A 25,100-nucleotide genomic window follows, 5' to 3' on the forward strand; every position below is an offset into this window, starting at 1 on the left:
CCTGTAAATGGGCCATGTACAGGTGTATCCTGATGGGTGACCAGGGCCTCAGGACCTGATCAAATCCATGGCCCTGGGGAGAGCAGGAGGTGGGAGCTCTCTGCCTTCATCTGTTACAAACATTTTTTATGAAAAACCTTTTCTTTAGGATTTTTCCTCTTGAGAAGCTGAGGCTTCAAAAACAAAATGTAAACAATGGTTATCTGCTGCTGTGGAATGCAGCAGGTAGATTTTTGATTGGCCTGTGTTAGTTGTTTCTAATTAATGGCCGATCACAGAGAGTCCAAGCCACAGGCTTTTGTTACCATTCTTTGTTATTCTATTCTTAACTAGCTTTCTGATGAAATATTTTTTTATTCTTTTATTATAGCTTTAATATATATCATAAAATACTAAATCAAGCCTTCTGAAACATGGAGTCAGATCCTCATCTCTTCTCTCATCCTAAGACCCCTGTGAACACAGTCATATTCAGAGTCCTGAAACAGAATGATTTAAGCAAGGTTTTGCTCTTCCCATTAAAATCCAGCTTGGACAGTTGGTATTGTGTGGATTTTATCAGTGAGACAGAGATTGGGAAGCTGGGGAGACACCTCTGATGCATTTTTTGGGAGGCGTTTGCTTTCCAGTAGCTCTGGACTGTTGGCTGGGATGTGCAGTGTTGAGATGAGAGGACATCCTTGGAAAAGCCAAGGTGTTAGGAGGCAGGTGAAGAGATAATTACAGCAATTAGGGCTGGGTTGATTGAACAGCAGAATGCAGCAGTTCTGGAGCTTCTGAGAGAGGAACTGCTGTGTTCTTTTTACCTTGTGAAGCCATCCATGGAGAGGAGACATCCCTGGAAGTGCAGGTTGTGGTGAGGCTGCCCTTTCCCTGCAGGAAACAACAGCTGCACCCTTTAAGCTAATAATTTTCAAGTTAGATACTAGTGATTGTATGTTTGGCAGAATATTTTTAGGGTAAAGGTTTTCCTCCTTTGGTTTTAGTTGATCAATATTTTGTGTGTTGCCCTTTTGCAGTATGGATTAACCCAAATTCATATTTAGAGAATAAAAGCCTCTGCCGCTTTCTCTGTGAAATTCCCTTTTGTCTGCAGAAATATTTAAAAGAGCTTTAGAAGTTAGAAAAGCTGTGAACACTGTTGAACACAGCCCCAGATTTCCCCCCAATTTTTATGTAATTTTAATGTTTTAATACAGTCATATGTGGCAGATAACTTTCATAATTCCCATGAGCAGATAACCACTAACCTGTGAGTAGGAGTTAACTTTGATGCAGCTGTTGGTCTCTTTTGAGCTCTGCTGCCCTGCAGCCTCCTGGGTGCCAGGTGGGCTCCAACATTTCAGTGTCCCAGTGCCAGCAGCTGCTGGTTCATGCTGGGAGTGCTGAAAATCTCATTTTTCCTATCACTGCATGAAGAACAGAAGGGACACAAAGACAAGATGAAGGGTTTCCAGTAAAAGAGCCCTTCCAAAGCACCACTCCTGAAAATTCAAGACTCTTGGGAATCTAAAAGGAGCACAAGAATTTTTTTGGGGGGAAATCCATGTTGAAAAAGCACCTCTTTTGGTAATCCTAGCAGTTCCATTTAATCTGTTTACTTTGGATAGTAATGAAAGGAAACTGGGCCAGCTGCAGACCTCCTCGCTGTGACAACAGTAACCTTTTATTATTTCCATCAAACTCAAGGAGGAAATAGCTTAAACATCTGCAGCTTTTGGACAGGGTTGCACACTCAGAAATACAGCTTCAGTGCTACTGGTAAAAGATTTAATATTCCTTCCACCAGACATGCTGGGAGCAGCGTGGTGCAGAGGCACAGAGAGCCAGGCCTGCTGCAGGAGCTGAGTGCTGAACTTGGTGAATTTGCAGCTTTGTGCTGGCACTGCCATGCCAGGGCTTTGCATATAGAAGTTTTTTTGTGATTCCCAACTATTTTTTAACTCCCAGCTCCATTGAGTGAGTGCATCCTGCATTGGGTGGAGGATGCCTGGGAATGGTTCTGTCCCAAGGCTCCTAAAAGTTCAGTTCTTCATTCAAGGCTCACAGAGGTGGTCTGGCCTCCATAAAACCATTTCCCCACTTTAGGTTTGCAGCCATAAGTTGGGATTCATCATTTGGGGCTGAATTGTTGCTGAGAAAAGTTTGCCTTGTCACACTCTGATAGTTCTGCCAAATTCTTAGTGCCACCTCCTGTGTTGTTTAGGAGAGAAAGTCCTTTAGGCTTTGCTTCTTTTGTTTGACTTTTCCTGCATTAAAAAAAAAAAAAAATCAGCTGGAAAAATTCATATCTTCATTGGCTGGGAGCTGATCTTGGCTTTTTGTGGAGAGAGAAGCAAGAATTCCATTCCAGAGTCACTGCAGCCCTTTTTGCATCCAGGGAAAAGCTGCTGGTCTGCTGGGAAGCACCAAGAGAAATTATCTATTAGTGAAAAAGAATAATAACAATCTAGCTGTAGGGCAAAAAAAGAGCTTAAAGGTCCTGCCTAGCCTGGTATTTAAACATGCACAAATTTAAATGTGTGAGTAGTCCCAGGGCTGTGCTGGGCCATGGTTAATGCAGCACTAAACTCAAATGAGGGTAAACAGGATGGCTCCCACATGGCACCTGTGCTTAATGCTCTGAAAGTGATTTAAAAATAGAAATCTTTGCATCCCCAGAAATGTGTTTCACAGTGAAAGCAGGCCTGTATAATTCTGGCTCCTGCTGTAATTACATGCTGTTTATCTAAATAAAATTCATTCAGATGGAGCCTGTAGCTTTGAGTTATTGCCCTTGATACTCTGAAATGTAAGGATTCTTTAATCTTGCTTCCAAATAACTGCTACATTTGATTTCAGAGGGGACTAGGGGAGCCTTGTTACTGCTTGAAGGATTCGGGGAGATTTTATTTGCAAACTGCATTAAGGTTCTTCAGCTGAAATCTGTTAGCATGGAGCAGCCTTCTCTGTAATTCTAAGAATATTTTACAAGTGGAAAGATAATTCCTTGGATTGCTAACAGCTCTCTAAGAAGGAGGGAAGACTTGGATATAATAAGATTTATATGCTTTGATGATTTGACAGCAAATTTCTGTGTTACAATATCTCTAAAGATTTCTATCCTTCTGTGCTGTTGCATTGCTGTTCCTTCAAGGCAGGTTTGAACCAACATTTTAAATGTTCCCTTGCAGCCAAAGAAGCCAAAGGTCCCTGACAATCCTTTCCATGGCATTGTTTCCAAGTGCTTTGAGCCTCACCTTTATGTGTACATTGAGTCCCAGGACAAGTGAGTAACCTTGAATTTCAGCGTTTGTTTGGTTTTGGATGTGTTGGGTTGTGCTGGATTCTGTATTAAAGCTGCAGAAAATTTAATGTATTGCAACTCTGCTGCCTGATTTCAACAGGAGCAGTGTTTGTGGTTCAGGAAACTTTGAGTGGGGCCTTTGCTTGGACAAAATGAGTGTTCAGGGGGCTGTGGAGTGGGGTTTGTGTGTAATTGCAGAGGGCTCTGGACTTGGGTTTGTGTGTAATTGCAGAGGGCTGCAGGTTTGGTGCCTGCTGCCTTTCTCTGGAAGAGGCTCAGAGTTCCTGAAATTGCTTCTGTTCCTCTGCAATCCCCACTGCAGACGTGTGTCTTTCTTTCATCTCATGTCTTCCACAAATAACAGGGTTGGGTTTTCTGTAAAACACACATGTGGCTTTGTGGCAGAGGAGCTGCAGGATTTGCTTTGTAGGAATAAGTTATTTGAGATCCTCAGATGAAAGCTGGCTGTAAGATAACATTATCATTGCTCACAGATTGGGGCTTTGTCAGGGGCTTTAATCCCTGGCACCCTTCCTCACCTTCCTCTTTGACTTGCAGCAAAATAACTTGAATGAAAGGAGCTTTCAGCTTTGAGCTCTGAGGAGTTTTCAGGGCTCTCACCACATTTCCTTGTGCCACCTCCATTCACACCAGGGCTTAAATAACATCTCAGTAACAACTGCAGTGCCACCTGGGAGAGGAAATAGCTGAAAAAGGTTCAATTTTTTAGCTCAGATTAGTGGCTGGAAATGAGGAGGTTCCTACTTGGTGTATCTCATCTGTGTGTGCTTTTGTATCTTGCAATGAGACAATTCTAACTCAAGGCTTGTACTGTCCTGATTTTATCCAAACTCCATGAAAAACATCTTGGAAAAGCTTTTCCATGTCCCATCAACTTTTTATGCTTAAAGAAATCATTAAAATAGCTGAAAGCTTGCACAGTGCTGTGTCCTGCTGGGTTTAGGTTCTGCTCTGCAATATCACAAAGGGAAACTGATATTTCCCCCCTGCCCTCAGCCAACTGAGCACAGATTTCTTTGAGTATTTCTTCCCTTCTCACTGGGGGCCATTTTAATCCCCATTTTGGTAATTCTACCCCACTGTGCTCCTAGCCCCTTCAGTTGCATTTTTTTTTCTTCTCCTTTTCCTTTACAATCATGAGATGTTTTATATTATCTTTATAGCCACAAGCTGCAGGGAGTTCAAAGAAAAACTGCCACAGTATTCCCCATGCTGCCCTGACTGCCAAAAATTGCTTTCCTTCCCTATTTTCTCTCTTCTTCTTCCTTTGATTGAACTTTTGAGGAATCTGTTGCCATTGTCTGAAAATGAGATGTTGCTTAGATCATTAATTGTATGTTTGAGCTCTGAATAGTGAGAGCAATAGTTTTGTCCATCATTTTTCTGCCACATTAAACCTGTGGGCATTTTCTGCCAAAAAATTGTTTCCATACCCATTTATAGAAACACAGTGCCAAAATCTGTAGCAGTTTAAGAGGAGACACCTGAAAGAAGGAGCTTAAAGATGCTGCTCTTCACCCTCAGTTGCAGAGTAAATATCAGATTTCTGTCCAGCAAAGTAGAATTCATTCCTGCCCCTTTGGGATGTGCATCTTTAGCTGTCCTTTGTGGTCAGCAGATGTGAGCTGAGCTGTTCTGGGAGAGGAGGAAGAGCTCTGTCAGGGCTGAGAGTGTGCAGAGCCCTCCTTAAATCTGCTCAGAGGCATGTCTGAGTCCAGAGAGCTTGGAAAGCTGGCACTTTGTGCTGTGTGTTTGCAGCCTCATCAGCAGAGGGGCTTCCAGAATCCCCAGGGCATGGAAAATGCTCTGCAGTGCTCCAGGTGTGGCAGTGCCACTGCTCTGTTCACACCCAGTTTCCTGAGCATCGTCTTCTCCTCTGCTGCTCCTTGTGAATTCCTGGTTCTTCTCCTGATTGCCAGAACTCTGAATAGGTTGAGTGAAAGAAAAAAAAAAAACCAACAAAAAAAACAACAACAACAACAACAAAAAAAAAAAAAAAAAAAAAAAAAACAACCAAAAAACAAAGGAAGAGGAATGCAGGAATGAAAAGAAGCAGAATAGAATTCCCTTTATGTGATTTCATTTCATTCTTTCTCTTGGTTAGATTTGGCGAGTTCTCACTGCCAATAAATGTGCTACTGTTAGGAAATACCACATCTGCACTACCAGAGACTTTTCTTGGAGCTTTTCCTTTTTTGCAGAGTCTGTGCATAAAATACTCATTTTCTGCAGCTCTCCTGCCTTCTGCATGTTTCACCTCCCTGCAGCTTTTTCTGCCAGGCTCTCTGTGCTCCCATTGCACCACACAAGGACTTGTGGCCTTGGTATCATGTCACAGACATCTTTTCATGAAAATCCTTTCCTTAGGATGTTTTTCCTCCTGAGAAGCTGTGAGGCCTCAGGAACAAAATGTAAACAATGGTTATCTGCTGCTGTGGAATGCAGCAGGTGCATCTGGGATTGGTCTCATGTGGTTGTTTGGAATTAATGTCGAATCACAGCCCAGCTGTGATTAACTTTTGTTATTCATTCCATTCTGTTCTTAGCTTAGCTAGCCTTCTGAAAAGAACCTTTTCTTCTATTCTTTTAGTGTAGTTTTAATGTAATATATATCATAAAATAATAAATCAAGCCTTCTGAAACACAGAGTCAAATCCTCGTCTCTTCCCTCATCCTTGGACCCCTGTGAACACCATCACAGTATCACATCTGGGACAAGCTGAGGCTCCTGTGAAGCTTTGCCATCAGCCAAGGTGCACATTAATGATGAATTAGCTCTTTTAGTGCACAATATCCTGATGTTTTGCTGTCACCAGTGCCATTCTGACATGGGAGCAGTCCCACAGCCTGGTTTGATGGCAGCTTTATCCAGGCTGGGATCAGAACAAGCCTGTAGCCCCAGCACTGCTCCCCCAGCCCTGCTGAACAGCTGCATTTTCTCCTGCATCCCACTTGACAAGGCCTTGTAGGGGGGGGCAGGAAAACTCAGATCCATTTCACTTTGCCTCAGAGAAGAGGAGAACATGTGGCCTAAACATAAAGAAACAAAAGCCATCGACATTCCTGACCGTGTCTTGAGACTGAGAGAAGGCAAAAAATAAAAAAAAAATAAAACCAAGTGACTGGTGAGTGCTAAGAAAGCCCCACTTTGCTGCCCAGCTGGAGGCCAGCACAGATGCAGAGGTGGAGATGCAGCTGTTGGGTTTGACAAGGAGTGAGGCCCGTCCTCTTTCCTCGAGGAGCTGCAGGGATGTGCAGGCCGCAGCCCTCCTGCAGCAGCCATCTGTTTGGCTCTGCTACAGCTACAGAGGGAGGCAAATTCTGCTTCTCTGTGGCCCAACACAATCAATGCTTCACTTCAGCCCTCAATTGCTGCTGCCAGCGTGGAGATTTATCACATCAGTGGAGCAGCCTGATGTTTTTACAGTGCTTGTAACGCAGCTGAGGAGCTGGGAGTGTGCAGTCAGAGCTGTGTGCAGGGCTCCAGCAGCAGGCATGGAAAAAGGGGCTGCTTGTCTCTGCAACAGCCTGGCTCCATGATGGGGATCCTGATATTCCAGGAACATCTCTGGAGATAAGTTTGGCCCAGCAGATCACCCCTGGTAGGAGCTCATCCATGCTGAGGCAGCAGCCTCTGAGTTTATCAGGGAAGAGATTTGTGGGTTCTTGAATTCTCTGAATTCTCTGACTTGTGGGTTCTGTGAATTCTCTGACTTGTGGGTTCTGTGAATTCTCTGACGTGTGAGTTCTCTCAATTCTCTGACTTGTGGGTTCTCTGATTCTCTCAATTCTCTGACTTGTGGATTCTCTCAGTTCTCTGATTTGTGGGTTCTCTGTTTCTCTGAATTCTCTGACTTGTGGGTTCTCTCATTCTCTGACTTGTGTCTCTGAATTCTATGATTTGTGGGTTCCCTGATTCTCTGAATTTTTCTGACTTCTGGGTTCTCTGATTCTCTCAATTCTCTGATTTGTGGGTTCTCTGGTTCTCTGAATTCTCTGACTTGCAGTTTCTCCGAATCTCTGGAATTTTCTCTCTCACAAGAGGGAAAGCAAAAAGTGATAAAAACTGGGGGAAAGTTGGTGGTGATGGGTGTTTCCCCTTTCACTGGCAGAGGTCTCAGCCTTTCTCCTGAGGATTTGGTTTTCTCCTTAGGAGCTCTGGACCATGGCACAGCCCAACCATTGCACCCTCAGAGATGTAGTTTGTGCCATGGCAAGAGGAGAGCTACAGGAAAACCATATTAAAAATAAGAATATAAAATACAGGAACTCCTGGTCAGCAGAGTACCTCTCTCATCTGAAAGGCTTATCTATTTCCCAAAATCCAAGCTTCCTTGAGGAAAGCTGTGTGAATTTGCCTGGGGGAGGAGGTTTATTGCTGGAATTCATCTGGCAGAGGTTATTCCATGGATATTCCATTCATCTGGCAGAGGTTATTCCATGGAGCTGGGCTGGACATGGATGTGCTGTCTCTGGAGGGGCAGGACCAGAGGAACTCCCCAAGATCAGGAGATTCTCTGCTCCTGTGTTGATGGCTCTGGCTCTCTGCCATGCTCAAAGGCCTTTTTGTCCTGGTGAAAGGATGGAGTGAAGTTTATTGTTGCCTAAAGACAGAAATATTAGAGTAAGGACCAGGCTGTAATGAATCACTGGAGACAATAAGAGGGCTTTTTGTGCTTTTAAAAAGGGTCTGAGTAGGAAGTGCACTTTGTGCTCATGCTAAATAAAACTTCCTTTAAAGGAAGTGTGAAGTTGTGCAAAAGCAGGTGGTATCCAAATGGGACCAAGCAATGGCAAATGGGACTCACCATTTTGAGCACATCCCTTCAAAATCCAAATTCCCTGAGCTCTGCTGGGATGGGAGGCCTGGCTGCTCCTTTTCCTGGTGCCAGGAATGAAACTTGAGCACAGGGTTAATGCACTTGCATCAAATGTGCTGAACTGAGCCCTGGCAGACCTGGGAGCTTTTATGTGTGGCTGGAGAAGAGATTTGAAGCTGCCACTAAAACTCCCGAGCACAAAAAGGTTTGGGCTGTGGAATTGTGTGAGCTTTGTGCTCAGAGTGTGGAGATAAGAAAGGGCTGGGAATACCCAGCTGCTAAACCTGAACTCGCTGCTGTCACAAGACAGAGCATCTCCCTGTGAGCATTATTCTCTCTTTTCCCTCCCAATTCCTCCCTCAGCTGACTCAAATATGTTTCTGTTCCCCACCCCAGGAATCTGGGAGAGCTGATTGACAGATTTGTGGCTGACTTCAAGGCTCAGGGTCCCCCCAAGCCCAACGTGGATGAAGGGGGAGCTGTGCTGCCCAGCTGTGCCGACCTCTTTGTGTACTACAAGAAGTGCATGGTGCAGTGCTCCCAGCTCAGCACTGGGGAGCCCATGATAGCCCTGACCACCATCTTCCAGAAGTACCTGAGGGAATACGCCTGGAAAATCCTCTCTGGAAACCTGCCCAAGTGAGTCTGGCACCCCCAGCGCTGCACACATCCCCCCTGCACTGAGGAGCTGATCATTTGTAAAGATAATTCATGAATACATCCTTGTGAACACTCATTTCCCTGTCAAACAGACCAGGTAGCAGCAGGATCACTCCATTTACTTCATGGTTTTCTCCAAAATTCAGTTTTTTGCACAGAGAGAAAAGCAGGAGAGCAAATGTGCAGTCACACATTGTTTTTCTTTTAAGGGCCTCTGGAGAACAGCTTCATATTTGGCTTTGATTCACAGTCAGATTTGCAGTTTCTTGAAGTTCCTTTTGAAATGCCAGCCCAAGACTCTTCAGAGGGTCCTGGCTTTCAGAATTGCTGCTTGGGTAACCAGCTCATACTGGGATTCTCAGCTGCCTTAGCCCAACACCATCTATATGGTAATTTGTAATGAAGGTGGTTTATTTCTGAGATGCTGAAGTGCTTCCCTGTGCCTCCCTCTGCTCTGGAACATTTTATCTCTGTGTAAATAAGATCTGGAGATGTAAATCCAGTGAAAGGAAAGGAAATCATAATGAGATTGCACCAACATGGATCAGTGTACAGGCTAAAGGTGCTCCTGAGATGTTGCCAAAACTCCACTGCAGATAATTTTATTTGCCATTTAACATCTTCAGCTTGTTTCCTTTGTAAACCTGGGAGGAGCAGAATGACTTTCTGAAACCAGTAAAACCTTTCACAGATGGAAGGGGAGAGGGTTCCATCCAGACAAGTGGAAAGATAAATTTAATGTGTGTTCTCCAGCAGACCTCAGTTGCATTCTTTATCCACGTTTTCTTGAGTGCTCCATTTTTGCTGTCCAAGATAAATATCACTGTCCTATTTTTTTTAATGGATTTGGATTATAAAGAGTTGAAAGGTAGGGAATTTCCTGCCTCTAAACTGCTCTGAGTCTGCCTTTGTTGATCCATGAACCGTGCTCGCTGCAAGACAGTGGAGGGGAAGGCACACCTTCCATAATTTACTTTGTTGATACCATCAGCTTTTAAACCAGGTTGCCAGAGTCTCAGATGCATGTGGACAGCTGTTTAGTGCTGCAGAGATAAATATGACAAGTTTCCTGATAGTTCTGAGATCCTCCTGCAATCTTTAATTAGGTTTTGGCTAAGTGGCAGTGAAGGTGAAGCTACCTGGGGAAGGCTGTGTTCCACTTGCATCCTAATCTCTTTTCTTGTCAATGAGTGAGTTGTCCTTTGCTTGAAGCTCTCTGGAAAAGAAATTCCTTTTGTGGGTTTGGTGTCCTGTGTTGCTGTGGTCATAAAGCCCTTTTAGGGCATTAAAATCCAGCAGTAATTTTGCACTTTGAGTGTCAAAAACCTCACAGGTTTTATCTGATTTGTTTTTGGTTTTTGTTTTTTCCCCCAGGACAACCAGCAGCAGTGGTGGGCTCACCATCACAAGCTTGCTGAAAGAAAAGGAAGGCTCTGAAGTGGCCAAGTTTACTTTAGAAGAGCTCTGCCTCATTTGCAGCATCCTGAGCACTGCAGAATATTGCCTGGCCACCACCCAGCAGGTGAGCTTTCCTCTGAGGGGGCACCAGCCCCTCCTCTGTGTGCCTGTGGAGACTGGGACAGCCAAAAGCACTGAAAACATCCATTGATTATTGAGCTCTACATTATTCATTCCGTATTTCAAAGAAAGAAAAGTATTGATTTTCTCAGAAAAGTAATTTGCTTGTAATCCTGCTTTGCAGCATCAGTTTTGGGGTCAATCCTTTTCTGCTTGTTACATAATTTGTTTTGGCTTGAGGACCAAAATTAAAAAAAAAAAAAAAAATTCTCTGTTCATTATCTCCCCTTCATAAGAACAAGCACAACAATAATTTTGGGAAAACACTTGCATGAAATACTGGGGCAATGTGGAGTGGAGAGAGGAGGAATTTATGCTGATGTGATTTGCAGCCACTGCACTCATTACATTCAGGTGCTTCCAAAATGCCATGGGTCAGCAATGAGCTGTGATGTTTGGCTCTCTCCAGGCCTCTCCACCACTAGGTCTGGCAATCCTCCTCCTCCTCCTCCTCTGCAGTTTGGGCACAGGCAGAGTGTTGAGAAACATCTTTATTAGCAGGACAGATGCCACAGTGTTAAGCTAGCACGGTAGCATGTCGTGCTAGAGTTACATATTTGACCTTGGAGCTTTCATTCTTTGAGCACATGGAGCCACCATGGCCCAGCCTGCCAAACCAGCAGGTCTGGGATGCCAGGAAGGAAAGATTTCAGTGTCACTAGATGAGTTTTGGATATGGTTTGGTCACAGATGAAGTTTGAAGAAGCTGACCTTTCCAGGGCATAAGTATTGAAGAGCGATTATTTCGAGTTGGAAACCTGACCTGCCTGTTGCTTGTTTTGTTTCCCAACAGTTGGAAGAGAAGCTCAAAGAAAAAGTGGACACAAGCCTAATGGAGAGAATCAACCTGACAGGAGAGATGGACACTTTCAGCATGTATGTCCAGCACATATTTCTTCCCACAATGTGTCAAACATCCCCTTTTGTCAGCCAGATGGTGCTGGAGTAAAATCAACCCTGAGATGCTGGTGTGACAGGATGGGCACAGGCATTTCCCTGCTCAGGAATGGTTTCCTCTGGCTGAGCACTAGCTCAGGCTTTAGCTGCTCCCCATGGCCCAAGCCAAAGGAGCAAGAGCACTGGAAAAGGCAGAGGAAATAGTGAGTTTCCATGGTTTGCATCTTGGCAGCCCTGCGAGGTGGCTGTTACATTTCAAGAAAAGGAAGCTATTTCAGTACATTCCTTCCTGCTTTAACTTCCCCCTGGTAATCAGCAGCCTTGTCAGTATGATCAAACCCCATTTCAGATGACATAAAAGACTGATCCAATCTTATATTTGGGGATTATAATTGAGAGAAGATTATCATTCATTAAAATAACTTTTCATGTAGCGGTGCTAAAAATATTCTGCTCTAACATCCTTTCCTCTCCACCCCTGACAGACAGATTGAATGTGTTTTTTGAGACAAGAAAATTGAGGCAAAAGTTGTTTTGCCTCTTATCAGACAAAAGAATATCTTGGCAAGACTGGGAAAATAATCCCTGTCACCAGCTCCTCCTCTCCCTAAAACAAAGATTCAGCCCAGATAGCAGTAAGATATGTTTTTTCAGAAGACTTCCTTCCTGTGATTCCTCCTTTTCTGCTGCAGTGGACAGGATCCCAGTGAATCTCCATCCAGCTCTTTCACATGGTCCCAGGCTCCATTCCAGGCTGCACAGACTCCCTTCCCTTCCCTCCAGGCTCTTCTCAGACCTTTTTAGGAGTGAATCCCTGCCTGAAATTCAGGGTTGCTGTGTCCACTCAGCCAAAGCAAGCAAGGTAGCAGGAAAAGAGAAATAAAATGTGCCATGAGATGGGGTTTTCTGAGCATGGACAGGTGAGTTTTGCCAGCAGGAAGCAGCAGCTTCAGGTGGCTGCTGGATTTCCACAGTGGCTGCCTCAGACAGCCCATGTGAAGTGTTTTGGAAGTTGTTTAATGTACAGCTCACATTTGCTGCTTTGGACAGGTTTAAAGTCCAACTGACAGGGCTGATGTATCTTGTAACAAAGGCTTTTAATTGACTTTCATTCTGTTCCAGCTGAGGGCTTTGTCCAGCCTTCTGTCAGTGGAAGTCTGAGCTATAAACCTTGCTGGCTCATTCAACATCAAACAAGGGGTTTCTTCTGGGATTTGATGTCTTGTTAGGCAGTCATAAAATAAGTGATAAAATGCTGTTTATGCACCCTGGGAAGTGTTTCTTCTTTCAGAGAAAGGAGAGTGCAGAACCACCCCAAACGTGGAGAAAAAGAGGGGTTTATCCTTGGGGTGGCAAAGCAGCTTCTTTAGGAGAGTTGGAGAAATTATGGGAACTTCTTCTTGATATTCCACAAGAGAAAAATTATTGTGATGCAAATCCAGAAATCCATCATTTCCCTGTTTTGTGGAATAACGGGCAGCACTCAGAGAACCCCTGAAGTGCTGTGCTCCCTGGGGCTGCTGCTGCTCCTTCGTGGCCCCAGCTCCTGATCCATCCCTCTGTGCATGCCAGGATTGTGTCAGGAGCCACCCACTGCTGCCTGCTGAGGATTGGAAGGGTTTTCCTGCAGAACCAGTCTCCAAACCCTCTCATCCAGCATGGTGTGGTCCTTTGTGTTCCCAGCACATCCCTGCGCAGCAGGAGTTTGTTCTGAAGTGCAGACAAATGAATCTCTCTCCCTCTTTTGTGGTTTTCAGGTGAGAGCCTGCACTTCTGACAGACTCCTGAGCGTGGACACAAATGGTTGGGGGGCATTTTCCACCCACTCAGAGCTTGGTGTTGCTCCTTGGTGCTGAGCTCATCTCCTCCCTGCCAGGCAGTGGCAGCAGGTGCCCTGCAGGGTGATTATTTCAGCCAGGGAGGGGATTCTGGAGTGCCCAGCAGCAGCAGAAACAGGCACAGGCTTTTTTTTTTTTATCCCAATGCAAGTTTTAGATGGTGTAACTTGAAGCCTGTAGTCGCTTCATCCCCCCATGTTAATTTTTCCAACTTATTTTGGATGAGTTTGCCTTTACAAACAAATGAATTGCTTTGAAGGAAGTGTTTTAATTTGCATCCTGTTCCAGACTTTGTGCTGGAGGTGCAGGAAAGGGAACAGGCAGCTTTTCTGGGTTGTGATGAAGAATAAAACCCATGTGGGTGACACCATAGCTCAGTTAGAAGGTGGACACTTACAGATATTTTGAACAGTGAACCCCAGATTAGTGTCCAAAACTTCACAAAGACAATGAGAGAGAGGAAAGATGGTTTGAGGAAGCTATCTTTCTGGTTTCTGGTTTAAAAACCCTAAATTGCTCAGATTTCTCACAGCCCTGTGATTCTCATCTGTGCCACCACCATGAGAAAGAGCAAAAGTAAAATCCACTTCTTACAAATATAATCCTGAGGTTGTAAACACGCATCTGTGGCAGATTTAAAGTTGACACTGTTTTTAAAAGCTGTGCTTAGTGAAACAGAATCAGTTCTTGCTCCTAGCAGAAGCTGCTGCAGGCAGAGTTTCTTGGCTGCTGTTTTAGGATCAGCTGCACCTCTGTTCACATCATAACATGATGGCATTAAATATGTCTCTAAGCAATATCATGCTGTTCAAAATTAAAAAAAAAAAAGGGGGGGAAGGGAGGGAAATGTGTTTGACTAATGTGTCCTTTAGTCTGGTATATGTCTCAGGAACTCAAACAGTGGATGGCAGCAGTCCTAGACATAGTGTAAATAAGACATCTGCCTTCATCTTCACACGTGGGAGACACAGAACTCATGCAGATGTCATTTTTAAAATGCTCTCTGCGAGATCCTGTGAGCAGTAGAATATTGGCTGTGAATAAATGGAGAGATGATAAAATGTTGGTGTTACACAGCCTGGATTAAATGTGATGCTGAATCCCAGGCTGGGCTCGATGCTTGGGGATTTCTCCTCTTCATCTGCCACCTTTGATCCCCAGCCCCTTATTTGTGTTAAAACAGAGAAATGTCAACTGTAAAAGCATCCTGTCTGCCCTGGAGCCACTTTAACCATTGTGCAGCTCCCTGCAGGGTTTCCCAGCTCCTCCCCAGCACAAGCTGTGGCTGTGAGCACTCACATCACAGTGCTGCTGTCAGCCAGTGGAGGATTTTCCTCCTCTCACAGTCAAAGGCTCCAGTTCTGGCACTCTGTGTGATTCTGAAACTCATGCTTGGTTCTTTTTTTTTTTGCAGTGTGATCTCCAACAGCATCCAGCTGTTAGTGCAGGACCTGGATGCAGCCTGTGACCCTGCCCTGACTGCCATGAGCAAGGTAGGGCTGGATCTTCAGAAGAAATCACCTTAAGATCCATGTGGAGTTCTTGTGTGCTTTGATTGCTCGATTTCACTACTGATACATTCTTTTACTCTGATTTTTTTTCTTGCTTTTTACAGCAGCAATTGCTGTATTTATAAACCCATCCCTCACTCCAAACCCTCTTATTATTCAGATTAGAGCTTCCAGGCTTTTTGCACCACATTAAAACCTACAGACAATGAAATACATTCACTAAGTGCTCAAGGCTTTCTCTTTCCACTCCCAATGCCAGTGAGAGCATTTCAAATTTGGAAAAACTTTTGTCAGCGTGAAATTCCAAGTACACCTTCAGGTTTTGCTCTCCCCTTTGTCTCCTTTGGCAGGGAGTTTTACCAGGCTGCTTGTTTGGGGCTCTGAAATGGAGGCAGTGCACTGGAGGTGGTGTGGAATTGAGATTGAGCCTTATTGCCTCTGTGATCCTCTCAAGGACATGTGGAGCCATTCCTGGAGAGGCCCCTAGCACTGAGCTTAAGGATTTTGTTGCAGTTACACTGCTGGCTTTTATATGTTTGAAATGCAGAGCTGTGTTTCCTTGCCAAAGTATTGTGAAAACCCAGACTTGCTTTAGACAGAGGTGAAGACAACAAAAGTGGATTGAACTATATATATTTTTTTCCCTTTTAATTAGAAATATTAAACATAGAGCTCCATTTTTGTAGGATCAACGCACTGTCTGGCTGCCATGAATTTTAATAGCTTTCTGCTTTATGATGTATTCCAGCTGTAACCAGCCCCACCACCACCCCCCAGCTAATATTTGAAGTAGAATGCAGCTGGTAATAGAGCTTGTACAGGTTCCAAATGGAAAGAGGATTTTTTTGCCCAGTCAAATAACACCACTAGGAAGGGCTCAGCACTTCAGGTGTTGCCTGTGTGCTGTGGCAGCCCCTCAGATCTCCTGAGCCTACAGAGCACAGGAATATTTAAATCACTTAGCTCTCCCTGTTTATACCCAAGTAAACCACAACCTTGAGAAAGCAGCAGCTGGTAGGCCATTTATTTTTGTCTTTGGAACACTGGTAAAATGCAGCACATGTGATGGGACTGATGAGATATAAACAAGTTTAAGTGTTATGAAATTAGCTAAATAAATACTTGTCACTTGTGCACACACTGCTCTGTTTGCATCAGACAGAGTTGCTTTTATGTGATTTTCTTAGACCTGGATTTGGTGCAAGAGGTTTTTTCCCCTCACCTTCCTCCTCCCTTTCCTTCAGGGCTGGGTTATTACTCTGACACTTCAATAAGAAATGCATGTAATTATTTAAACACAGAGGTAGTATTTGGAAATGTAAAATTTCAGCCTGTATTAAAGAAATAAAGATTGTGGGGCTGATCCATTCCAGTTTTGCTCTCTCAAGCTCCATGCTCCATTAGGGCTCTTCCTTTGTTTAGCTTCTTTTCATTTACCTCACTCTGGTGTCCTCCAGGATTGAACATTCCCATTCCTTTGTTGGAGTCTGGCTTTGGGTTTTTTTTTGTTTTTTTTTTCCTTTGCAAAAATGTTCAGGAACTATAGAGGTAAATTATGAAATGCTTAAACCTCTCAATCCACTTTGGCTGCAGGCCACGTTAAGAGATTTAACACAGAAAACAGCATCAGGAATATTGCTTTCAGCTGGGAATGCTGCTTGGTTTCCATGATTCTTTACTTGGTGTGTTCTGAAGAAAATGGTAAATGCTGAGAAGGGCCCATATTATGAAATTTGTAGGTGATAATCCTTACTCAGACTTTACAGCAGGTGTAGGATGATTAACCAGGACTGCAGGACAGGGAGCTGGGATGTGGGTGGGAGGAGAATTTGCCCTAAACCCCCCTGTTGTGATATTGTGGATAACTAAGAACTGTTAATGTGTCTGTGCTGATCTGTAGCAGGCACTCACATTGCCTGGTGTGCTTCCTTTTTCATTTCTGGGATGAGGGAGCTGCTAATCTGCACGGGATATTTTCGCCCCAGTTAAATTTATGGATTGCACTGGCTAAGGCTTGATTTACATGCTGAATTAAGCATCAATTTATGTGCAAAACTGTGCCTGCAACTGGGGCTGGGGGACATTTTAGTGCCTCCCATCAACCTCTTGCTGGCTTTTTACATTTTCCTAAACCCTTTTGGCCCAGCTGCAATTCTCTGTGCCCTCACAGCCGAGCGGACAGAGCGGGGCTTTCATCATTTCTGCACTCCACACACAGACAAAACCCTGAGAGCAGAGCAAGCAGAGCTACAGCTGCTAATTAAGAGCTCTCAGGAGAGTGTGTGAGCCCTGGAATATGTGCAGAGTGTGACAGGGCAGAGCCCAATTTGTGTCCCCAAATTTGGGGCCAGCAGCGCTCCCTGCTCCCCTCCCAGCCCCTCTGCTGGTGCCCAGGCTGGAGCCTGCAGGGAGAAGCTGGCACTGGGATGCTGCTGGGAACAGGGAGAGATGAGGGTTCATTCCTCCTCTTCTCAATGCCAAAGCAGCTCCTTTGCTGCAGGGCTGGACACAAGGAAGGACCTGGTGGCTCTTTGGGGACACCCTTGAGCCCCTGCCCTTCCCTGGGTTCCCCATTTCTGCTCAGGGTTTCTCTGTGATGGTGTTCGCAGGGGTCTGAGGATGAGGGAAGAGATGAGGATCTGACTCCATGTTTCAGAAGGCTTGATTTAGTATTTTATGATATATATTATATTAAAACTATACTAAAAGAATAGAAGAAAGGATTTCATCAGAAGGCTGGCTAAGAATAGAAAAAGAATTAATGAATAACAAAGGCTTGTGGCTCGGACAGAGAGTCCAAGCCAGCTGACTGTGACTGGCCATTAATTAGCAACAACCACATGAGACCAATCCCAGATGCACCTGTTGCATTCCACAGCAGCAGATAACCATTGTTTACATTTTGTTCCTGAGGCCTCTCAGCTTCTGAGGAGGAAAAATCTTCAGAAAAGGATTTTTCAGAAAATATCATGACTACATTTCTCTTTCCTCCTGCCTGTTGTAACCTCATCCCTGTGTTTTGTTGTGAGAAGCTCCTCCAGCCCCTGTGTGTCCTCCCAGCCCTGCAGGTGCCTTTGGGCTTCTCCCTGCAGTGAAATCTCCCTGCTCCTGCTCCTTGCACTCATGTGGATGTAAACTGTGTGGATATCCCAAGAAAAACACAGGACAAGGGAAAAAGAGGAATAAATTTAAAAGGACAGGAACAAAGCTTTACCAGCAGAGTTGGGCTCATATTTCTTCTGATGACTTTTCAGTATGTGTGCTATTCCTTTCTCTGCAGCTACTGGGTGGGTTTTTTTTGGGTGAAACACACCCACAATGCACACACACACACACACACAAAAGGGCTATTTTTACTGTTCATGCTTTAAAGGTTTGGTTGTAAAGTATTGCTTTTGGAATGATGACCAACAAAATGAAAAAGCTACTGTTTCATTGTTGGTGCAATAATTCAGCTCAGCAGCCCCTTCCCACTTTCTGGCTGTTTCCCACTCTGTGGGGATGCTGTGTTGGGTGAGGACTGCTCTGTCAAGAAGGGAATGTGTGAATCCATCAGGGAGAAAGGCACAGAATATTCTGTTTTGGTGTGATCAGCACCACGAGGAGTAGAAAAGCAGGAAACCAGCGGCAGGACTTGAGGGGATGGCTGGAGCTGTGAGGTTTAGGTTGGATTTTAGGGGAAGGATTTTCCCCAGAGGATGCTGGGGTTCCCCAGGGAATGGTCACAGCCTCAAGGCTGCCAGAGCTCCAGGAGTGTTTGGACAATCTCAAACACAGAATGGGATTTTTGGGGTGTCTGAGTTGAAGTTGGTGCTCCTTGTGTGTCCCTTCCAAGTCAGGATGTTCTGTGAAAACCTGTGGAGCAGGTGATGGGAGAGAAATCCCTTCCAGCCACCCAGCTGATGTGAGAGCAGCAGGCTGGGCTTGGTTTGTTTGGTTTCAATAAAAGCAGCTTTAGTGGGACATGTGTAGACTCAGACACTGTGGTTTTGCAAAGAATTTGGCTTTTCTTTCCCACTAAGTCACTTAGGCTGGGATTGTTTGGATGGAGTTGAGTCAGCTGAGTTGCAGGGGGGCAAAGTAGCCATATTAAATTAAATTAAATTAAAACCAGGAATAAAAAACTTTATATGCAAAATCCAGAGCTTGGGAAAACAAGTTTGAGGACAAACAGCCCCTCAAAGGAAAAAGCTCATCTTCCATATGTGCCCAGTTTCCTCTCCTGATTTCCTATGAGTTTTCCTCCTGTCTCATCTCCAGCATGAGGAACAGATCTCCAAAGAGTTTTTGGGAGGACACTGCAGAGTTCTGAGAGCAGCAGCAGAGCTGAGTGTGCTTTTCTGCGTGCTTGTGTTCCTCAGTGAGACTCTGGTACATACACAACACCAGGCCAGACCCAATTATCTCTTTTAGTTTTTGTTTTTTCCACTTGTTTTAAATTGGGAGTGCCCTGTGTACTGCAAACCAGACTCAGAGAAAATCAAGGGAGCCACACATCTGGCTCACAGGGGCTGTTCTCCTGCAGTTGTGCTGAGAATAAATGAAAACAAAATGGGAGGTTGAGTAACTCCTCTTGTTTTGTACTTTTTACATGCATTTGGAAGAGCTGAACTTGGGCATCCTGGCTTGTGCACCAGCAGTGTTTTCAGTGAGCTACACTGGTGTGGAGTGCTTTGGACTTTAAGACTTTTTACCTCTTCCATCTATCTGTCATCAGTCTCACCAGTATTAAAGTCTTGGCTGCCACACAGGAATCCAGACTTTGCAAGCTTGCAGATATTTTCTCGAATGTCTCTAATCAGGATTTATATGGGCACTTCATCCCAGCAAACTGGAAACTGTTAAATATTAAAGCAGCCTGGTGTGCTCCAAGGGCTTTTTTGATCCTAGTGGTCCCCATTTGTGTGGGTTACTGGTCACAGTCTCTGCTCTGGCTTTTCTTTGGGTCTTCTTGTGAAATGGTTTTGCCCAATCACTTTAATGATGAAGGACTTGACCTTGGTGGTGAATTACAGAAGCGGTCTCTGAATTATTCCTTAGAGATCCCCTGGCAGGAAGTTTGTACAGTTTCCCTTAGTTGTTACTTGAATGTTGATGAATTAACCAGTCATTTTTGGTTGTTTTTTCCCCTCTGTGCAGATGCAGTGGCAGAATGTGGAACATGTTGGTGACCAGAGTCCTTATGTCACCTCAGTGATCCTGCACATCAAGCAGAATGTCCCCATCATCCGTGACAACCTGGCCTCCACCAGGAAGTATTTCACTCAGTTCTGCATCAAATTTGCAAAGTAAGTTCCCACCACAGACACCTCATTCAGCTCGTCCCATAAAACAGTGTGATGATCACTGGGTGGTGTTTGCCAAGTGCAGAAATTTTGGGTTGGGCACCTTTAAAAGACTTTGAATATCTGACTTAAATATGACTCTTGCTGTGGGGAAGTCTGCTTTTCTTCCATGGGGCTTCCAGGTCCTGAGAAATTTGCCACAAAATAACATTGCCCTGTAAGGAGGGCATGTGTGAGAAGTATATTTTACCTTCACAATCTGAAAGCTGCTTTTCTGTGCAAAAGTAGCTCAGAAGGGAAAAATAGTCAGGAGGGGAAATTCACATTTAAATGTTGTGGGGTATTAAAGCATCTGCCTGGCAAGCCACCTAAAGTTGAGCAGCATGAAAGAAGTGGCAGATGAGACAGAAATGCCCCTTGCTGCTGGATGCAGGGTGGACATCCAGACTTTGTCTGAAGCACAAATTCAGCTCTTTGGGAGGATACTTTGAGCTCTTCCCCTGCTTGCCTGTGGCCAGCTGAGCTCCACATGGCAGAGCCCCAGGAAAAGCCCTTGGGAGGGCAGTGCCAGCTGTAGCTGCTGCTTTTGGTGGCACATGTGACCCTGCTGGTGGCCTGCAGGGCAGTGGCGTGCGTGTCATGTGTCACTCTGAAATACCTTAATGTTTCATTCATCTCTGATAAGGTAATCAGCCTGAAATAAGCTCTGTGGCCTGGCGGGGGCTGTGTGGGCTGGAGATTTGAGCTGCAGCTCCTGCCTCAGCAGGGTGGGATGCAGCAGAGCTATCCTGGGAGCTTTCACAGCAGGGAGGCTCAACCCGAGAGCTTCATCCCCCTCTGTGTCTCAGGGTGCTCATGGGTTTGCTTTAGTGAGCAGCTCCTGATAAATCACGTTGTGATGTTGCCCATAATCAATGTTTGAAACGCTGTCTCGGGGAGAATTTATTGTATGAAAACCTTCTGTGTGGTTACACTTGGATTTTATGTGATAAATAAAACCCCCCATTTATTCAGCTGTTCACAGCACACTCTTAATACCTCAGCTTAGTTGCCTCCCTTTTAACTTTATTGCTGGGCACATACCAAGTAAACTCCAGATGAAACAGCTCTCAGATTTGAGGGGAGTTCCCATCTCTCCTCATCCATGAGCACAGAAGCCCCTGCTCCTCTCCAAAGCATATTTTTAAGACAACTGCAGCACATTAAAATTAAGACACAGTCCTGAACTCACTGTGCCATGGATCAGATGCAGAAGGGTAAAATAAGTTCCTGAAGGTTGATTTTGCTGCAGTTGATTTTGCTGCATCTGTGCAACTTGGTGCTAAGGAAAATCAGCCCAGTGGTAAGGGTGATCTTAATCTCCTTAAAATGCTTTTTAATACCTATAAATATTTGTGTTTTTCAAACTTTGCATTTTAATGGAGTATTCTGGCTGGGCCAACATAAATACCTGGCCTTTTGTGTGCCCCACAATGCTGAAAATCCTTTTAACAGGCCTTGTGCTTCTCCACATGTTAATGCCCGTGTCTTTGTGAGCTGCCACTTCTCAGCTCTAATGGATTGTATAAAGCGTGAGTGTTGAGTTACAGGACCACAGGGGAGAAGGCAGCTAAAGTCACTAAATTTAAACCAGCAGGATCTGAGCCAAGTCTGGAGAGAAGAAAAATGGCCATCAGAAATTGCATCAATCCTTGAAGCTAATTTGTCATTTTTGCTTTGTTTTGGCCGAGGTGCGAGGCTGCCGGGCAGGGTGGGGGGCTCAGCTCTCCCTGCACCTTCTCCTTTGAAACCAAACCCCACAGCAGCCAGGCTGCTCTGCTGGGATGTGTTTGGGAAGTCTGTGACCTGACCTCAGCGAGGAAGAGATTAGAGCTGAGAGACAGGAAAAACAAACAGCTCTCCCCCGGCCGGGGACGCGGCTCCTCCGGGAGCAGCAGCCAGGCCTGGGGGGTGCTGGGCCCTTCCAGGTGCTCCAGGGGAAAACTGAGAGGAGTTTGGTGGAGGAAAGTTGGGATGGGGAGGGTTCAGAGCTGAGCTCAGCCTGGGTAAGGGCTGGTCACCAGCTCAGAGGGTGGCGTAGAGCAAAACCATCCTGGGCTGCAGTGACTCAGCGACACCAGAACCTTTGGGGGATGTCCTGCAGCAGCTCAGGCTGTCAGACAGACAGACAGACTGTGGTTGCAAGTCTGTCTGTGCCTCTCTCTGTGTTTGATGCATCCTCAGTGCAGGGGATTGGGAAAACACGGCTCTGGCAGAGCCACACTCGTGTTGGATGGGAGGCTCTCAGTGCTGTGGTTTCTGTGCCTCAGGTTCCTCATCTGTCTGCACTGCTTTATTGTTACACTGGGGACTTTTCTGCTTCTAGTGGGGGGTTTCTGGGTCCAGTTTTAGAGCTGAAGCTGTAAATGAATTCTGGCCCCCAATCTGGCTGTGATTGTGCAGAGACTAAAGGCATTCAGAGCACAGAGCCCCTGAACATGCACATATTACTCACATCAGGATTGCCTGCTGCACTCTGAGAGCACCAAGCATTGAATCCAGCCTAGGCAAGAGGCACCTTCTCTTAAGTGCAACTGCTCCTGATGGTCTCTGCTAGTCCAGGAAAAAAATAAAAACCAAGGGGAAAAAATCCAGAGCAGCCCTTGGCTCTGACGGTTTGTCTTGTCTGTCCTGCTGGAGTGGGGAAGCTGTTTCCAATAAGGCAGTGTGAAATAAGAGGCATGTGGGGATGGAAGGTCACTTTACCCCTCTGCACTGATGGTGGGTGGCCATCAGAGAGGCCTGGGAATTGTTTCATGCAGGACAGAATGCTGTCTATGGGAGATTGTGTGGTTTTATAGAAAAGAAGATTAAAACCAACAGGGGAGGGGGTCCCTGGGCTGCCAGTGTGCCACCCTGCAGCAGGAAAGGCTCACCCTGTTTTCCATGCACAACATGAGCTTTAGCTCCATGCCTGACCATGCAGAGGGAGGGACACTTGGATTTACCTGCACTATCAAAGGCACAATTAATTTCTTGTTCTGTTCTGCCTGCAGTGAGCTGCTGCATCCGGAGCTGCTGCCAATTTATCATTTTCTAGGATCACCTCAGCTCCAGCTGTGCTCATCACTCTCTAATTGCCCTCTGGGAATTAGTTATAGCCCTGAAAAATGGACTTTTAAACCAGATAGGTTAAATCTCCACTGTAATGCTGTTGTGCAGGAGGAGTCAGGGCTGCTTTTCCTCCTCCTCTTTCTGTTCTGTTGCCAAGGTTGTTTCTCTGGTGGCCAAATTCAAAACTACTCAGGGCAGCCCAGTAGCTGCTTCTCAACAGTAGCTTGAAATTGTTCTCCTTGACACCTCTCCAGGAGAAAATGATTCACTGAGAGAGGTAGGGACTGTGTCTGAGGGAAGGAATCCTTGCTTTTGAGGGCTCTCCTGAGCCATTCCTTTGGGTTTGCTCAGCAGCTTGGCTTGCTCCGTGCCTGAGCCGCACTTTTGTCACTTTTCCATGAGAAAGGATGAGAAATGAACGTCCTGCCTTGGAAAACAGGTGGCAGGACAAACAAGCTGCTGTTGTGCTCCTTGCTTTGTGGGGAGGGAACAAAAAGCTTAGCAGATGCAAGGAGGAAACCACGCTGAATTTAGATCATCATCATCATCATCATCATCCTGGACAGCCCCAGTCCAGAGCACAGCCCCTGACTGACTCAGGACAGAGCCATTAAAAATCCAGGAGCTGCCACCAGGTCATGGGCAAGTCGTGGAAATGTGAGCCCTGCAGGCACTCAGCCAGAGGAGGACATGGGGAAGGAGCAGAGTACATTAAAAACAAGGCAGTGAGAGGAAGACTTGGTCAAGTGTTGGGTCCTGACAGAATTTGTGGCTCCTGAGCTTTCCTGGTGCTGCTCTTTGCTGGAGCAGGGGCAGGAGCTTGTTCTGAAGATGTCCAACCAGTGCTTTTGCACTGAAACTGCTTCAAAGCCTCAGATCAAGAGGCAAAAATCAGCTGAACCCAGAGCTGATGCTCTGAAGTGGTGAATATTGGGCTTCCATCCTCACCGAGCTCTCTCTGGCTGGGCACTCATTTTTGTGAGCCTGAAACCCACGACAGTAAAATATGGTAATGGTGTTTTCCTTTTCACAAAACTTTTTCTTGTCTTGATTGTGTTGGCCAGGAGCTTTCTGGAAAGGTGCCTCAGTGTGAGTGTCCAGGGCCCAGCCTTGGCTGGACCTCAAGTTCAGTGTGTAATATGCATGTTATGGAATTACTTGTGTGCAGGAAAATGTAGGTTCTGGATGCAGTCAAGATACATCCACTCATGAGCAGTGAGGCTAATCCTGATAAATAAAATTGTTTGTTTGCTGCCCTTTTACTGCAATACTTCATATTTAGTTTATAGCAATTTATTTACCTCTAGAGTGAGTGTGTGCAGCTTCTCAGTAAACTTTGAGATCAGGAGGGATGAAAGCAAAAGAACTGTGCCTAAGGGTTGGGATTTTTTTTTATTTAGTATATTTAACATGTCTGGAATCACTTTGGGAAGCTGGCACTGGGAGTGTCTCTGTGGAAGCCATCCTGGTTTGGTTCTGCATGCTTTGTCACCACAGAAGACTGTCTGACTGCAGATATTCTTATGTAATTGTTTCATTTTGTACCTCTCCTGCAGCTCCTTCATTCCCAAGTTCATTAACCATCTCTTCAAGTGCAAACCTATCAGCATGGTGGGTGCAGAACAGGTAAGGAGCAATAGGTGCATTGGCTGTCATGTTTGATGGATTTTGGGTTCAAGAAATTGAGATATCTCCCACTCTGCCATGGGCTGGGATTTGGAAGGGGCAGGATTTCATCTGTCCCCTGCACATAGAGATTATTACTCCTGTGGGCTCATAAAAAAAAAGGAAAAGCAAGAAAAAAAAAAAGCAGAATCATCCCTAATGGGACTGCTGTGAACTTCAAATGGGTTCCTTCAAAGCTACTTGGGTTTTAGGCATCAAAGATGGTTCTGAGCAGTGTCTGCAAAAGGAAATAGGAGCTTTACATCAAAACCTTAATGGAAAGCAAATGAGTGGAGCTCAGTGCCTGTTTGTCTTGTGTGATGAGCAATAACCTGAGAGTGATTAAAGAGAGTCTTTTTAAAATAAGCTTCTCAAGTGATTAACCAGCAGTGGGCTTGTGTCTAATGTTAAAAGCTTTCAATATTCCTGCATGGGAATCACAGGCC

At 45.2% G+C, this 25,100-nt stretch overlaps 1 protein-coding gene across 2 annotated transcripts in view; it reads left to right on the plus strand.

Moving 5' to 3' along the window:
* Positions 1-25,100, plus strand: part of VPS53 (VPS53 subunit of GARP complex) — a 63,874-nt gene that overhangs the window by 32,352 nt on the left and 6,422 nt on the right. For both annotated transcript variants that reach the window (XM_058037767.1, XM_058037768.1), the window contains exons 13-19: positions 3,174-3,268; positions 8,524-8,766; positions 10,162-10,309; positions 11,159-11,241; positions 14,515-14,593; positions 19,751-19,899; positions 24,546-24,615. In XM_058037767.1, coding sequence (XP_057893750.1) covers positions 3,174-3,268; positions 8,524-8,766; positions 10,162-10,309; positions 11,159-11,241; positions 14,515-14,593; positions 19,751-19,899; positions 24,546-24,615 — 867 coding nt within the window. The remainder of the gene's footprint in view (positions 1-3,173; positions 3,269-8,523; positions 8,767-10,161; positions 10,310-11,158; positions 11,242-14,514; positions 14,594-19,750; positions 19,900-24,545; positions 24,616-25,100) is intronic.

This window comes from Melospiza georgiana, chromosome 19 (assembly GCF_028018845.1).
Source record: "Melospiza georgiana isolate bMelGeo1 chromosome 19, bMelGeo1.pri, whole genome shotgun sequence".
NCBI classification, from domain to species: Eukaryota; Metazoa; Chordata; class Aves; order Passeriformes; family Passerellidae; genus Melospiza; species Melospiza georgiana.